The 17,005-nt window shown below is 38.1% G+C and overlaps 1 protein-coding gene and 1 long non-coding RNA gene across 2 annotated transcripts; one reads left to right on the forward strand and one right to left on the reverse strand.

Moving 5' to 3' along the window:
• Positions 1-1,568: 1,568 nt before the first annotated feature.
• On the forward strand, positions 1,569-4,814 carry LOC140927178 (uncharacterized). Its single transcript, XR_012164538.1, has 3 exons — positions 1,569-1,639; positions 3,571-3,636; positions 4,220-4,814. It is a non-coding gene; the product is annotated as an uncharacterized lncRNA (long non-coding RNA).
• A 3,151-nt stretch (positions 4,815-7,965) lies between these two features.
• On the reverse strand, positions 7,966-16,763 carry LOC140928983 (vacuolar protein sorting-associated protein 26B-like). The gene is made up of 10 exons (XM_073378796.1): positions 16,666-16,763; positions 16,439-16,582; positions 15,890-15,965; positions 15,264-15,420; positions 14,277-14,378; positions 13,794-13,856; positions 13,150-13,256; positions 12,464-12,532; positions 11,075-11,217; positions 7,966-9,516 (listed from the first exon to the last, which is right to left on the reverse strand). The coding sequence occupies exons 1-10, from the start codon at positions 16,666-16,668 to the stop codon at positions 9,409-9,411; spliced, it is 972 nt and encodes a 323-aa protein (XP_073234897.1). The 5' UTR covers positions 16,669-16,763; the 3' UTR covers positions 7,966-9,408.
• Between the last annotated feature and the right edge of the window lie 242 nt (positions 16,764-17,005).

Consider the following 17,005-nt stretch of genomic DNA (forward strand, 5'->3'; position numbering starts at 1 on the left):
TTGGCTATTCCAACTGAAAGCGGCACTTTTCAGGACTCAGCAGCGAGATTATTTAATACGTTACCTGATGGGTTAAGGCAAGAGCCTGACTATAACAAGTTCGTTAGGTTAGCGAAGAAGCTCATCAGTCTCCGAAGGAGAAAGCGTGTGACTGATTTTTATTATTACTGTACATATTTTTTTATCAAAACTTTTGTATTTATTCTTAATTTATTGTATATATCATTTTTAATTTAAAATCGGCTTGATTTTTTGTTGCGTTCGACGAAACGCAACCCCTAATTTCTGTTGGGTGTTCTGTGCATTATTGGGTGTCCTCTGCAATAAAAAAGCGAGGTTTTTGAGATTGCATTTGTGTCGACACACATTTGCTTCGCTTTGAGGCGCTTGCTTACGTTTTCGTGTGTCCTTGGCGTTCATCTTTCAAACGTTTGCTGATGCTATTCTGCTATTCTGTCTTTGTAAAGCGTTCATCTTTTAAAAGTTTGCTGAATCTTCGTAAAGCGTACATATTTCAAGAGTTTACTGAAGGTCTTTTATTTATCTGTGTTTGCTGAATCTTCCAAAGCCTTCATTGTTCAAAAGTTTCGGCGGTTGTTGGTGCCACACAGTAAATCTACTGAGTTGTGTAGCTCGGCGGCCGTTGTGCCACAAAAAAAGCTACCGAGATGTGTAGCTCGGCGGCACCATTTCATCATGACTTGTGATATTTCCTGCACCGGACAAACGAGCATTTTAGGTCTATGTTATTTAGACGGCAAACTTATAAACAACCCACAGGAGCTCCACTCAAGTCATTGAAATCAACACATTCGACAAAATTACTGCAGCCGTTGAAACGAACCACACGATATCACTAGCCTTCACGACTTTTTATAATGATACACAATCCTTACGTTTAAAATATAATATACCATGATCAAACTGCTAGCGGTACGCCTAACAAGCACATCGAACGCACTCTCCTAAGCTCCGATTACTCCTAGTGTATACTGTGGTTGGGGCTTTAGTAGGTGAAGAGCCACCTCGTGGAAGTACTACTAATAAAATCGTTATTATTATTATTATTATTATTATTATTATTATTATTATTATCATAACTATAACAAAATTGTCAAATCTGATTGGCTATCAACTGCCCTGATTTCAGCCTTAATTGGACAGTTTAATCGGACAGTACGCTTCATGCCTAAGTAATTGGACAGTACGCGCCATCACGCGCGCGCTTAAATGGCTTTTTTTTCACTGCTAGCAAAACAAAATTTCGAATTTCTTGAGTTTTTATTTAAAAAATAGCCTATTATATCACAAATTTTGTTAAAGTTATGATTAATTGGTAACAGAACTTCGTGTCGTCCAATTCGGTCCGTAATCATACTCGTTATTAAACAAATCGGACTCCCGCTACGCGGTCGTCCGATTTTGTTAATCACTCGTATGATTACAGACCGAATTGGACTCCACTCAGTCCTGTTACCATTACTTATTATTGTTATTATTATTATTATTATTATTATTATTACTATTATTAAGTAATGAACTTCCTCGCGGTTTTTTTTTTCAATACTAGAAATTGCCGAGCCTCAGCGAAAGAAAAGGAAAAGGAAAAGTGGGAAGGCAGAACAAGGCACCGAAGCTGGTGAGCTATGTGCAGGCAGAACGTTTCAATTAAATCCATAGATTATGACAGAATGCTTATTTCTTTGTTCCGTGAAAATCGAAGGTCAGTTCGCTTAAAAACCTCTGAGATTGGACAGTAGGCGTAGTTGTAGAACCTTTTTATCAACGTTCGAATGAGTGAAAACCTGTGTCTTCATAGAACATTTGGACAATCAGCCAATCAAAATCACTACCCGGTTTTAGGGTAGTGACGTCACTGGACAGCATTAGCGGCTCGTTGATTCAGAAGTCTTTCTCAGGAGTTTGCGATCGACTCGACGAGACGAATGAAATTCAGGCTAACAGTGGTTACCATAGTATCATTGCACACTGTGGCAGCTATTTAGTTCTTAGAAAGCCATGAACACAAAATTTATTTCTTTCCGTTGTCGTCTTAGGCCCCGTAAATTCGAAAACGCTCTCCAAAGTGGATAAATTTGAAAACGCTGTTTATGCGTCTTCGTGTGGACGGCCGTAATGTATCGGTCAAATCGAAGCTTCAACATGCCCCCCCCCCCCCCCGGGCATACCCCGGGCATTTGACACCTTCCCCGTCCCGGGGAGGAGGGAATTTGATCATCAAAGTCTTCCAGGGGGTGGGGAATTTGAACTCCACCCTCGATTTCATGTAAAATCTTTCGCGTGGCGAGCTATCATGGGGGACGCGGTGTTCGAGGATTTTCGTGGAAAAGATTGTGCCTTTGTGGCCAATTGGTTACGAGGAAAGGGCTTAAACAAGCTTTGTGCCGTATTTGAAGTATTTAAATTTTAAAATTTTTGTTAGTGGATTCAGGCTTTGAATGTATGAATGTATTTTATTGTTGTGTTTACAATGAAGTACAATACCTATACCGGCGATTCAGTACAACAACATAAAATAAAATAAAATAAAACAAAACGGTCAACTACTTTGACCTACTGCAGGTATGTTAATTAATAAGGTGAGCAATGATGCATGTCAGTGAAATGGTCATGATGTAGTAATCTCAAAAGGTGGGATCTTTTTTAAATGAACGCTTTGTATGTTGCATGACGAAGAAAAGCTGAGCATTCAGTGACCTTGTAGCAGCGATTTCAGCCGCTTTGCACGAGACTTTTGTTCGTAGTAAATACGCTAGCAGTGTTCCTCAGTTTTTGTTATATTTATAAAGATTTTGTTCGACAACTGAAGGCGTTTCCGCCGTCCGTCTGTCATTTTTGTGCCCGTGAAATGTTCCCGGGGTGGGGGCATTTGATCACCTGAATGGACCCTAGTGTGGGGCATTTGAACGGCATTTTGGCCCGGGTAGGGGGGAATTTGAACAATAATTTTAAAAAAAGTCAAATGCCCGGGGGGGGGGGGGCATGTTGAAGCTTCGATTTGACCGATACATAAACGTATATTTTCGTAAACGATGTGAAAACGCTGACGTCAGATGTCAGCGCCAGTCTCTTTTATCGAGTGCGTTTCCAAGATGGCGTACAAACGAGTGTTGAGCTGTGCCATGCTTGCGCTTATTTCAAGCATAATTGCGAGCATTCAACTGAATCATGCAATAATCGATATACAGGAAAACTACAAAAGAAGAAGACTAAACCTCTCAAGATTGTTATCCACAACTACAAGCACTGTTACTCGAGTAAAACGACTTAGATGCAGACGTGAGAGCAAAGAGAGAAGATTCTGGACCAGACCAGGTCGTACAAGCGCCTGGTGGAACAACTTTGCCGATCAAGTGGTGATACCAGAAGAGTGGAAAGAGAACTTTCGGTGTATGACATCGTTTTATGCGTTTACGAGCGTTTTCGTGTGGACGGGTTAAAACGCTATGTAAACGATGATCGTTTTCGTGTGGACGGAGATAAAAATATGCGTTTACTAGCGTTTGCGTTTACAATCGTCTTCGTGTGGACGGGGCCTTATATATGTAGGCGGCGAAGAATCTACGAGGAAGGGAAAGACAAAAAAAAAGCGTAAAGAGGGTCGGGTAACAAAAGGTATGGTGAAAGTGATACGCTTCATGTAAACCAATGATGAATGTCGACAATTCCAAAACTAATGGCCCCTCGAAAGTGACGATTATTTTTTCAGAAAAAAAAATGAAAAATATTCTTCAACAGCAACAATTTATTGAAAGTTTAGCAGAGCGTTCAGGACCCATCCGGATTCCTTCATGTTTGCTGTTATTCACAGCCTCGGTTTGATGAGACACGTGCGACACGTCGTAGCGACAAATCGCTTGGAGTGTACTGGAGAATTTTTGTGAAAATCTTTGTCGCTGCAACAGAATTTTGTCGCCGCAAAAAGTCGCACAAATTCAGTCTGATTTTATTTTTTTCTGACTTGTTGCAGCGACAAAACTTTGTTGCGGAGACAAAGATTTTCACAAAAATTCTCCAGTACACTCGAAACGATTTGTCGCTGCGACGTGTTGCCTCACCGTGTTGCTGCAACTAGTCGCCCGACCTTTACACATGAAGTGATCTTTCGCCGTGATGTGTTGCTGCAAGTTGTCTCTTAGTGTGTAGCGACCTCAATGTCACTTGGGGTGATCCTAATTTTAGCTTTGTTTGTCTGCAGATGGTCCGGTTTTAACTGAAGCTCCTATAATTCCTATAGAGTACATTAATCCAGCCACGGTCTGGCACCCTTCGATGAATACCTCCCTCTTGATTCATGGTTTGTTGGGATCGCCAGGGAATTGTAACAGTGGTTCTGTTATGTTCTCAGTTAGGCCACCCTCCAGTAATCCTAGGGGTATTTTTCCCGTAAGGAGTGCCGGCCGGAACTGCCACTACGTGGATTGCAATCGGAAAGTACAATTCCTAGCGGGACGCATCTCTTTCTGGAATCGTCATTGCCTGGGATGAAGAATAAAAGTCCAGTTGTCTTAAAACTAGTACAAAATCCTGGCAATCCCTTCGTTGCATGAGCCTTGGATCTGACGCAAGTCCAAGCGACTAAACTACGGCGTACATAAACGTTTGAATGATTACAAATTCTTGTTATCACTGTAAATAACAATTTTTTTTTGACACGAAAAAGTACAAGTAATTATGCTGTGCGTTGTGACATCGAACACGTACTAAATGCAGGCAGTCCTTCGAATCAAACTGAAATAAGTCCGTGGGCGACAATATTACTCTGCGCATACTTGTTATGATGTAAGATTTGTACAAATAGGTGGTTTTCATGCAATCTCGGGAGACACAAATAACAATGGTGAAATGAACAAATGCTGGTGGACAAACAAAGCGAGCTAATGAGCGATCTTTTGTTTACCGTCCACCAGCATGGCGGCGATGACGTAGCGTGAAAACCACCTATTCTGATCTGTGTGTAGTGTAATCGATTTTTGTATATTTATTTCTGTAAATAATATTCAATTAAACTTATTGACACGAACAAAACTGTAATTCTGCCGTGCGATCTGTACTGTTATCGTCTTATTTTTTCCGCTTTTATAAAAACAACATTATCGTATTTAGTGCTTACTGCAGCGCAAGTTATATCAATACAGGGGGCATATACATTTATTACGCGCTCCACCACTATGGGTCAATAGTAGTAAAAAAGAGTTTTTTTCATGTTGACGTTGCCAGCTGCGTTTTTCGTATCTTTTCCAAGTACTAAGTACCCAAAAATCAACGACAAATATGAAAATCTTCTATCATTTTTGGAATTTAGCTTCTTATGACTAGTTATAGCTATCGCTAAGTGCCAACGAGCGGTAGGCAGTAAATAAATTCCAGCGGGCAAATGAATGCAAATGCTATTCGCGCATGATGCAAATGATCCACCCGACGATTGGTTGAAGACGGGATGAGCACGGGACTCACAAACACGCGCACAGCTCGTGGATTCTCTGATCTGTGTGATCGATCGTTCGCTCAAAAACAATGCATTCTCTGTCCTGCATTACGTCATAAATGTTGCCTTACATTATACACTAAAGGGTGTATTTGTTTGGGAAAATCCAAATCCGGATTTCCGAATCCAAAAACGGATCATGAATCCATAAAATCCTCACTCAGGGTGGATTCTTCGGATCAAATCCAAATCCAGATTTTTGAGATTCACAATTTTGGGAAGGTTTTTTAAAATGTATTTTTGATAAGCGGTTTTTCGGAAAAAGAGATGGTACGCAACAGATGCCTAACATGTATGACACTGAACCTATGTTGGTGACGTCTTATTAAAAAAGACTGTTCTTAAACTCTTACTTGTCATGTTTTTTGTACTTATGTAGTGTCTGCTTTACGCCGGTTTATGTTCCAAGTAATTAAAAAAAAGAACTCATCGGCTTCAGTTTTATGCCGGTGTCATTCTACGGTCGGCCTCGCCGCGTCAACTTACTTTATTTAGTCTAGTTTTCACTTATTCTGTTAGCCTTAATTTCGTTACCATCTGTACTGGTCCCGATGTTTCTTAGCTATTTTATGTAGCTTCTCGTTTACTGCTCGTCTTCATGTTATTAGGCTTTATTTTATTAGTTTTGCCTTATAACCCCAAAGGCGACACCATAGCATAGGTTGGGGTTGCACGGTCCCTATTTTTTCAACAGTTGGTTTTTTCGGGTTTACGTGTCCGGCTGAGGCGTGTTCTTAGAATTACTGTAACAGTGGAGTTTTTCACGTTAGTTAATAAAGTGTATCATGGGCCTGGCTGACCGACGCGCCCATGCCTCCTAGCGTTGTTTTGTTTGTTCGGTTGTGTAGTGGAAGCAAAATAGTCAGTTATCTGCTGCAGCTGCTGCCATTCTCGTTCCCAGAGCTTCGATCCTTTTGGTCAGCGTCGGGGATCGATCCCGACACTGACCAAAAGGATCGAAGCGCTGGAAACGAGAATGGTTATCTGCAAGCAAATAACCACAGGCCGCCCAACTCTGTGGGAGTTCGTTGGACTTTGAATTTTAGAAGTGAATGTATGAAAATAAACAAAATACGTCCTGTTTTTTTTTTGACAAAAAATGGGGATAAAAATGACTTACCTTGTGGTTTTGTTTTGTTTTTTTACTGTCTCTTCGCCTCTAGAGCCATTTGGAAGCCGTTTTGTCGACGTTTAAGATTTTGAGTTGTACTAACAATAAGAAAAATGGGAAGGCTGAGAATTCTGCAGCCGACCATTACAGCTCGAAGCTCCATAAACCCCATAAATATAGTCCAAACTCGCCAAAATTGCCGTCAAAGGATCTGTCGATAATTTGTCTTTCCCTTCTATTCTTCTGGAGTCTCGGCGGGTGAAACTAGAAATTAGAGCCGAGAAAACGGGATGCTCTCGCAGGCTAATAAATACTATGATAAGACTAGAGTAGATTTAACAGTGTGTTAGAATAATATTCCTATCCGAGTAAATAGAGTAGAGTACAAGAGAAGAGATTTATGTAAAAGAAGATAAAAGTCGAGGCAAGTCGAAATTACAGGAACTGGATCCACCAGTAGCAGGTGTGAGTTAAAGCTTTTTCATTTCAGTTGAGTGGAGCATGTAATATGGGGAGACGATTGATAACGGGAGATTGCAGTTGAGGCGAGTGGAAATATATGGATCATGAGGTCTCAGTAATACAACCAATGAGCAGAGTAATGTAGAGGAGAAAAGAGATGATTGACAATATAAGCCTATGGTAGGGTAAAGAAGAGTCGAGTTAACATTTAGCTAATTCCCATTCCAGAAAGTAGAGTAGGGTCTAGAGCAGATGAAAATAGAGGGGTGGTCAGATTATGTAATAAGATTAAAGTCAAGGCACGCAGAAGGGACTGAGTAAAGTTGAAGATTGCAGTTGAGGAGAGCGAAAAGGAATTGAATAGATACATGCAAGTCTGAATAATTCCATTTTCATTCCAGCAAAGTAGATGAGAAGAGAGATGATTATTGAAATAAATTATAATAATAGAACTGAGGCAACTGGAAATTACAGGTCGAAAAAAATTGAATTAAAGGTCTTGGTTCAACCTTTTTAAGGAAAATAAAATGTAGAGAGGAGAAGAAAGGAAAAGGAAAAAAAAAATCGTCTGATATCAGAAAGGAAAATGAGAAAGGCATTGAAGAAGAACACCACTACAAAAATCTTCTAGTTTTCGGCACACAATGTTAATGGGATCAACAGTCTTTCATGTGGCCAAACGTGTGCTCTCTATAAAACAAGTTTAGCCTTCTTTTGACATTTATTATGACTAGCATCCTTGAGATGCTGAGAAGCCTTCAGAAAAAAATGGACAACCTGAATTTAATTCCGCACGGGTGATAGAGATTAACTTGGCTTTAACTGTGTGCTGAACTTACTGACATACATGTAGTTTTCAAATTTACTTAGAAACCATTACAAGTTCCATGAAAAAATGAATTTCTTCATTGTTTAATAATAAAATCTCATGTGAGTTCATTTCTTATGAACAGTAACAATGATGAAAATGTTGATTCCCCTAAGCAACCTCAACTAAAAGATAACCATTTCAGTTGTTCCTTGAAGGAACTTCAGGCAATTCAGCTTATGCTGTTTCGTAACCAGTGGCGGATCCAGGGGAGGGGCCTGGGGCTGAGCCCCACCCCCTTGCCTATGTTTAGACCAAAATGAGGCATCAAGGGCCGAACAAAATTTTTTTTTGAGGCCGCCCCCACTTCTTATCTCAGAGTCTAGATGACCGGGCATCCCCTCACCCCTCCCCCCTTATCTGAAGGCCTGGATCCGCCACTGGTAACTCCTCAGTATCTTGCGCATTTAACTTGTGGGTGTCTTTCACCCATGAGCAGTGGACCTACAATCCTCCTTGAGAAATTGGGAAGATGAGGGACCAGCCTTTCCCTCTCCAATTCAATATTATTAATTTCTATAGTATAAAGTTTGGATGGCCTCTGCTTACAGGGTAATCTCTAAATCCACCTGTTACCCATTCCTAGAATATTATTTTGGGAGGTTAAAAAATACACAACCATTACATACATGTATACAAATGTATATTTCGATTTTATAATATTAATAGTTCAAGGTCCCTATCGAAACTGCATAGAAACATAAAGCAGCTTTGAAGGACCACAACAACAGTAGTTATGGATACTAGTTGTTTCAAAATCGGCAAGTTTATTACCTAAGGAGACACTACTTAGTGGCAGACATTTACAGATTAAGAAACTGAATTCCCCTTTACAAAATCAATCACTTTTCACCTGCTATTCACTGTACTCACACCCATAAAGCAGAGCCTCATTTTGAGCAAGCAATAGAAAGACTCTGCTGGCAGGGTGCTTCACTCACTAACAAGCTTGTAATTCATTTTGATCATGATGGCTGCATGATAATGCTTCTTTCAAAATCATACAGACTGTGTCTTCATGCCCTCAATGATCTGATTGAGAGCCACAAGAAGTGCAATGCAATCACTAGTTGCAAAACTCATAAAGTTACAGTGGCGAGTTTTGAAAGGCACATAAGCAGTGGAAGTGAAGCCATGCCATTATAAAAAAAAAACCCCTTCACTCCTCGTCTAAAATGTATGTTATGGTGAGACTATTTTGGTACTTTAACTTTGCTATCTTGGGATGAGAATCTGCGATGTTACCATTCAAATGAAACCTATACTATATGGCAGAACTTTTCTGTAGGACTCTTTTCATTTCTTAGGAATTTACAAGTAAAAATTTGAGTTTTTGTGTGAATTTTTTGGACCACTATTAAGAAGTGACGGGTTAAACACCCCCAATCTTGTTCTTAAACTTATAGCTCTTATTACTCTTCTACTTTTTGTTTATTTTCTAATCAAAAAAGTTCTATTTTACTCTTCATCGTCTGCTGGCTTGTTTTCATCTCTTGAGTGTTTTAGCTTCTCTGTTAGGATCCCTGATTTTTTCTTTATGTCTCCTTTTCTCCACAAAACTATTTCCTTTAAGAGACAATCGCAGATGGATGATGTTAATACTGTGTGTATGCCCTACTACATTGTAATTAAATACCTCTTTCATTGGCCCCTTATCTTAAACACCCTAGGCCACTAGAGGATTCCCTACCTATGTTATCTATATGCCACTTGTATTTATATTTAATTGTACCTGTAGACCTGTAGGCGAATGGAAGAAACTTAAAATTCAAATAAAAATAAATTAATTTTTCTGCATGACCAACTTTTCTTTATATCGATATCCATTCACTCCTGTAAAGCAGTAGCCTGCACCACAGAAAAAATCAAACTCTGGTTAAGTCTGTCTGCAAAACAGCACCAAAATCCTTGTTCTGGGGCCCTATCTGTGTACCAGGATTTGATTACTTGCCATGATTGGCCTGTCAAAAAACACATTGCCGATTTGCCAATCAGGATGAAAGTAAATTTGAAACACACTTCCGGTAATTTGTTGAGTCCGCTGGGGCCCAGAACAAGGATCTCGGCACTGCTTTGCAGACGTTGCTAACCGAGATAAAATTATGTCTGTGACACTGGCTAGTAATACAGTCATCCCCTCTATACATCTTTTCCACCAAAACAGGGTTCTTTTACGTCAAGAAAGCAGTGTTTGTACTGTACTGTGCGACACTGCATGCAACCATTCATTATTTATTTCATAAACCGGTTAACATGTTAACTGGAGATAAATGTACTGTTTGTGATTATGTACTGATAGAGAAATTAAATGCTACTTACAGGGTTTCTAACTACTAAGTAGGGAGAAAGAGATTCCAATATTTTTCAGGAATACAGGGTTCATACAAAAATTTACAACCATTTTTAAAGGACTTTTCAAGGGATGCATTCACTTTTCAAGGTTCACCTACCAGGAATGTAATATCACAGATTGTACAAAAACGCACATTCCCAGTCCATTCTAATAGGACAGCATGCAAAGAAAGTAGTGTCCGATAGCATGGGGCTAATGGATTTTGTTATAGGGCTAGTCAATTCTGTTTTTAACTTGTCCAATGCGCAAGTGATGTTTTTTGAGGAATTTGAATAACAGAGAACTGTGAAATCAATTCTGCTGGACAAAGAGTTTTTGGGGCTTGTTAAAATGACGTCTGGGCTAGTAAATGCTGCTTCAGCTTTTCCACATGGCAAGCTGTAAAAATGATTTCCTTTGCACCCTGTAGGACGTTTACGGGTTGAACTGCTTCCTTCACCAACTTCTCAACATTTTTCAGTTCACTTGATTAAATTGATCAATAGTTAATTCTTGCATAAAACAACAAATATAAGAGATAATACAAAAGAAAATGCAAGGACTTTTCAAGACTGTGTGAACCCTGGAATGCCACAGTAGAAAATATGCTCCAGTGCCAATAACTACACTAGAAGCTGGTTAATATGCTGAAAATGGAAATGGAAATGCCATAACAATTTATGTAACACAACGGACATGACAAATAAAGCCACAGCTTTATAGTGGAGGAGATTATTTAACAGTAATTTGCAGTCTGTCTTCTTTGAATTATTAATAATAAAAGTGGCATACCTGCTGCTTGAAGTATCTTCTTTCTTCTTCATCAACTAGCACAAGATTTAAGAAGTACCTCACAGAAAACTTTTTGTTGACATCTTTAAAAGTTGGTGTCAGTTCATAACCAGCAAGAAAAAGTCTGATAGGTATAGATTCTCCTAAAACAAAAAAGAATATACATAAAACAAAATTAATGTAGCTGCTAGAAAAGAAACACACTTCATTGCCAAATTGGGGCTAAAAAAACCCTAAAGTGACTTCTGCTAAACTGCTAGATTGTTGTTACTAGCTACTTCATATTTCGTGAAAACAGAGATAAATGTCTTTTTAGCATTGTACATGTAGGGCCATTTACATGTACCATGAGACCTGGGACTTCAAGTAGAGTCCACCCTTAGCTTTGATGAGCATATTACAAAACCTGTTTTGTCATGTTTACTGCAGTTGGTAGTTTATGTCGGATAAATAGGGTGAGACATCTTCTCAACACCAGGACATTGGAGAAGGTTCTAAATACGTTGGTATTTTGAAGATTATACTATTGTTCTACAGTATGGTCTAGCACATCAACTCTAGGAAAATTAATATCTCAAAGCTGCAAAAAATCCAGAATTATTTTGCAGCAAGAATTATAACTACAGCTGTGTAATAACATGTTTTCTTGACCATATAACACCACTTCTTCTGGAGTGAGGTAGGTCCTCATGCATTAAAATGTGTAAGATGCTGTCCCTGTAGGGCTTCGCATGTATGTGCAAGATGTAATGCTTGTTATCCTGGCGAAACCAGCCAACATTTTCTCCACACTAATACGCAAACACTAACTTTCAAACAGATTGTTTTAGACGTCTACAGAGTTCAGAGTTTTGTCGAACATCCTGCACACTGGACTCCTTCAAGATCTTTGACTCTGCAGCTACTAAGTACTGAGTTAAGCTTAAGGAATCCATGTAATAAAATGGGAGAAAACCGACCTCAACCGGCAGGTGAAACACATAAACCTGCCTCTCTCCCTTTAAGTCCCTTGATGTCACTAATTGAAACTTTGAAGTATGCAACAAACTTGGTAACACTGCCCACGAATTAAATTCAAGAGCAATTTCACAATAATTATGTAACACTGAAGATGACGCATACATGTACATGTACTATTGAAACACGTCTGGTAAATTAAAGAAAGTTGTTTTGATAATGCGGCTATTATTCTTAACCTTTTAATAAGAGATTAGTTTGAGCCTGTCCAGCTAAGGAAAGGGTGCAAATAAATTAGTTACCAAATCTCCATTTGTACTAAGTAACAGCACTACAGCATTAGGAAAATCTCAATTATAATTACTGTTGATCACAGCTACTGTAGGGTGTGAGGGGTTATGGGAAACCTGAGAAATGATTCAGGGGCAATACCTCTGACTGGTGCTCCATCCATGATTTCATATTTGGCAATTGTTTCATTTTCATTGTAGGTATTGGGTCCTAAAGAAAAAAAAAAAATGAATAAAAGAATGAGTTACTATGACCAATATTTGAATATGACAGTTTCATAAGTTTAAAACTTCTTTACATCGTCAAGCTGTTTGGAAATAAACCAGTATGTTATAGACATTCACTACTGAATGTTATCTAATAAATATTTATTGTAGTCACTATTGTATGATTTTTTTGTTACAGATCAAAATTAAATTAAGGTAAAATTTTTTTCACCTGGGTTGATTCTCAATTTCTCTTGTCTCGTAGCCCTAACTATTCATGAATTATGGCTAGGAGACAAAGGAAACAGAGAATCAACCTGGGTTAAAAGATTTTAACCTGAATTTAATTTTGACCTGTGACACATACACCAGTACTGTAGCTGAAGAACTACATACTGGTAACGATAATCACTCTGGGGAAAAGGGCTAATAACAAAGATGACGGAGCACGGCTGCTAAGATTCATACATTGAACATCAACAGAAGAGATGACTCCTGTAAACTTTTCATTTTCTGTTACCTAATGTACATTGTACAACTTGACTTCCAACCGCAGTATTAGCTATACTATTAAATTAAGCAAAAGTAACTAGATCATCATAATAACAATAAAAGATCTACCTGTGCCAGTTGTTTCCCTTTTGATAATTGCTAACTCCATGTGTTTTATCTTGATCCGCACAAGAAGAAAATAAATCTTACCCACAATTACATCCTTCAAGTGATATCTGGATAAAAATTCACTTAAATTAGAACTTAGATGGACAAGCATTATTGAAGTAAAAATATTGTTAATGATAAACATGTTAAAAATGGTTTGTAGAGAATCTGCTACGTATGTGTGAAAGTAAAGGGATGCATTAGAGTAAAACATTTTAACTTAAAGTTCAAGCAAAATTCAAGAACTACAAAAAAGGCTGCACCATCTGAAGTATTATTGCAAGCAAATGTTGATATGAAAACAAATCACTAATAATGAGCAAAAGGTATTTCAGAGACCTTTAAAAAATTGGCCAATATTCTGGAAGAGTAAACACCAAAGTCAGGCAATATCTTTAATTTCAGAAAATGCATGTACCAAGTACAACGTACCAGCATGTTTAGTGCCTTCATTGGTAGTACAGTGTACAGTGTTTGACAAGAACAATTAGTAAAAGCAATAGTGTCTTCATTGCAGCAAGCCAAACCAAGAAAATGATATAAATGTACAATGTAACAGCAATCACATGCCAGCTGCATAAACATCTGCTGTTACTTGATCTTACTTTGACTTGTTGTATTCAAATTCTATATGCAAACAATCTTCAATTCCAACTTCCATCTTGATGCTAAAAGAAACAACACCATAATTAATGATCTATATTACGATGATTTCATCCTACATGTATTGAATTGTATATTGCTATTTTTAATATCCACAATAATAATTATCTTACAACCCAGCACTTATGCCCAAGCATCAGAATAATCGAAATGAACAGAATCATCAGAATGGAAAACCTAAGCCATCGAAAAAGAACCTGAAAATATTCAAGCCTAAATGCTTCCGAGTTCTTTTTCAACCACTTACATATATGAAGATGAAATGATCAGTCACAAGAGTGGGACAAAGAAAAAATCCCCAACCGGATTCAAACCTACATGTATGACCTCCCAAGCACCGGGCGGGCGCTCTGTCCACTTTGAGCAACGGAGAACTCATATATTGGCTTAGAACCTTTCTTTTTGTTATATATTTTAATTAGTACCTGTTATTCATCTCAGGGAAGCTTGACAGAGTGTGGACTGCAAGATCTAACTCTTTAGAGATGTCACTGATTCGCCTGATGATGGAGACTCGCAGGAAATACCTTAAGACAGTGCAAAATCAAAGAATGACTATCAGTGAATAGGGGGTTACAAAATTCATTAATATCATTACAATAAGCAAAGATAGTATTTCAATATACATGAGGCAGCGTTTCATATACCATTTCAATGACCATTTCAACACATAGTGATAGAGCATATTTACAATTTTTCTACAACTTTAGCAGGGCTGTCACTCATATTGAAATTTAAATTGTAAATTAGAATATTTTCTAGTTGCCTGGTCAGCAATTACATAGGCAGGGACTTATACAATTAGGAAGTTCTTTTGGTTCCAAATTCCTTTAGTTCTTATAAGAGTAGACAGGGGCAGGGGCAGGGAAATCTCCCAACACTTATTGACCATCCTGTTTGATGTACTTCTAAATGTAGGATTTTGCTTCTCAAGCATTGCAGAAAGTACAAAAATGACAGGTGCAGATCTTGAATAATCCTGATTGACATCCTAAACAAGCACCAGAAGGACAAGCTTCTAAAGGGGGTCCAGTGACATGCTCCCATTCAGACAGGATATTTACTGACTGTCCAAACCATTTTCCAGATTTCAACTTGGAAAGTTTTGTTTTTTCCTAAAAACATATTTATTACAAAAAAATTCTGACCGATAAGTGTGAAACGGTGGAAACTGGTATAGATCCACACCTGAACGATCTAAGTAAGTTTGCAATAAAATGTTACATGTCCATTTCATGGCGTGTTCCATTATTGACTAAGTAATGTCTGATTGAACTTGTCTTGCTATGGTGCAACAAAAATAATAATTATTTCAAGGCAAGTTGCACAAACATTAGCAAGTGTTACATGCACTATAGCAGTGTCTCAAATGAGATGACATATAGTTACCTAGTAAAAGGGTACAAACTCACCTTAGCCTGACATTTGCTCCTGTGTAAGTTTCATAAGGCTTCTCCACATTGACAAACTCAAAATCATAATTTGTACTCTGTGTCAACTCTCCAGGGGGTGCCAAATCTCTTACTAATGATGTGAATTCATGATGATTACCACGGTCATAAAAAAGCTCTGAAAATAGAGAGAATAATGATTGCAGACTTTAAAAACACATTATATTTCAGACCAAATGTTTCTGAAATGTAGTTGTGACATCTTCCAAAGTCATTAAAATGGCAAAGGCCCATTCCTTTAAAGTCTTCACCTGGTAATTTTTTAGGCATAGCCATTTTATGCGCATAATGTTTGTATCAAAGATTCACTATTGAATGTCAGGTAATAAAATATTCTTAATATTTATTTTTTTACTATTAATAAAACAAAATACAGGTATATACTTCATTTTTGTTCTGGACCAAAACTCATTCCAAAACTGTGTAGATTTATAAAGCGCATCCCTGACCTAAAACCTTCCAGGACTTTCATCAAATTAATGAACCCACTATGACAAAGTGCCATTGAACATACAGCAGCCTCAATTAAAAAATCACACAATGTTGCATCAGTGTAACAAAATAACATACACACAATCTCTGCATACCTATCTGTCCGACAAACTCAATTTTAATTCCATGGTGTTCCAGTTTCTTTCCAGGAACTTTCAGCTTTACATTCACCTTTTCAATAAAAGAGAACAACAATATCACAAATTAAATAATTGTAATGAGAAGTATTCTACACTAAGCCTTAATTCATCAGTCTGGTTCAGAAATACAACATAGTATTATTTCACTGGGACAAAAGCATAATTTGTAGAAATCATATCAGACTGTCCAACCTTTTGGGTAAATAAAGAGGGTATGTAAAATCAAGATACTTTTTAACCACCAACAAATCACACAAGCGCTAAAGGCGTGAGCTGCTAGAGGGGTCTTGCTAAATCGATTGCCATACTTTTGCTTATTTTAGTACTTGATTTTATTGTAAATTTCATACATTTTTTATGATTTCTAGCTATTAGTTTCAGTTAAGACAGTAACTCTGTGAGTCTAGGTGTTCTTGTATAAGTATCATAAGAATTCATTTGAAAATATAAAAACAGATATCAAAATCAGGATTCTCAATACTACTAATTAATAGAACTCGGTACCTTCCCAGAAACAGTTTCTCCGTCGTAGAAAAGAAACAATTTCTCCTTCTTTCCGTCTTCATTCTTAACGTCCACTTGCTTACGAGTTGCCGAGTTTGCGAGCTCTACTTCTAGCTCGGCAGACTGACCAAATCCAAAGAAACTCTACAGAGAGAAAGAAGAAGTAGTAAGGTTTATCCTTCTGAGCAATGCTGATGCAAATTGGAGCTGTAATTGGCGGTACACACCATCTTGAAACTGCGACAACTACACCAGACACTATTTCCAAGATGGCCTTCTTCTCTCCAGCTAGCCTCGTTCTCAAGAGAGAAGCGCGTGATCCCAATCCAAGCCGACCGAGCGAGCCGGGGGTAGACTAAGGATAGTACTTTTCGGGAATTACTTTTCGGGTAGGTGTCAGGTTTTCAAAGCCTGGCTGAATAGGATTTTCATAGGTTTCAGACGTTTCGTACTTTTGTATATGTTTACCTACCGAAAACTAAAAACATTGCCTGTGTCTGTGTCGGCCTTTCAGGGAAATCTCTACTCTTAAAAACTGTGCAACACTGTACACACTGTGAAAGTTAA

Source organism: Porites lutea, chromosome 2, assembly GCF_958299795.1.
Source record: "Porites lutea chromosome 2, jaPorLute2.1, whole genome shotgun sequence".
Lineage (NCBI taxonomy): Eukaryota > Metazoa > Cnidaria > Anthozoa > Scleractinia > Poritidae > Porites > Porites lutea.

What these genes read in the sequence shown, in the direction of transcription:
- LOC140928983 (XM_073378796.1), bottom strand. An exon ending in TTTGAATACAACAAGTCAAA is followed by an intron (nt 13,257 to 13,793) that starts GTAAGATCAAGT and finishes ATTTTTATCCAG; the next exon opens with ATATCACTTGAAGGATGTAA. An exon ending in GAAGATACTTCAAGCAGCAG is followed by an intron (nt 9,517 to 11,074) that starts GTATGCCACTTT and finishes TGTCTCTTAAAG; the next exon opens with GAAATAGTTTTGTGGAGAAA.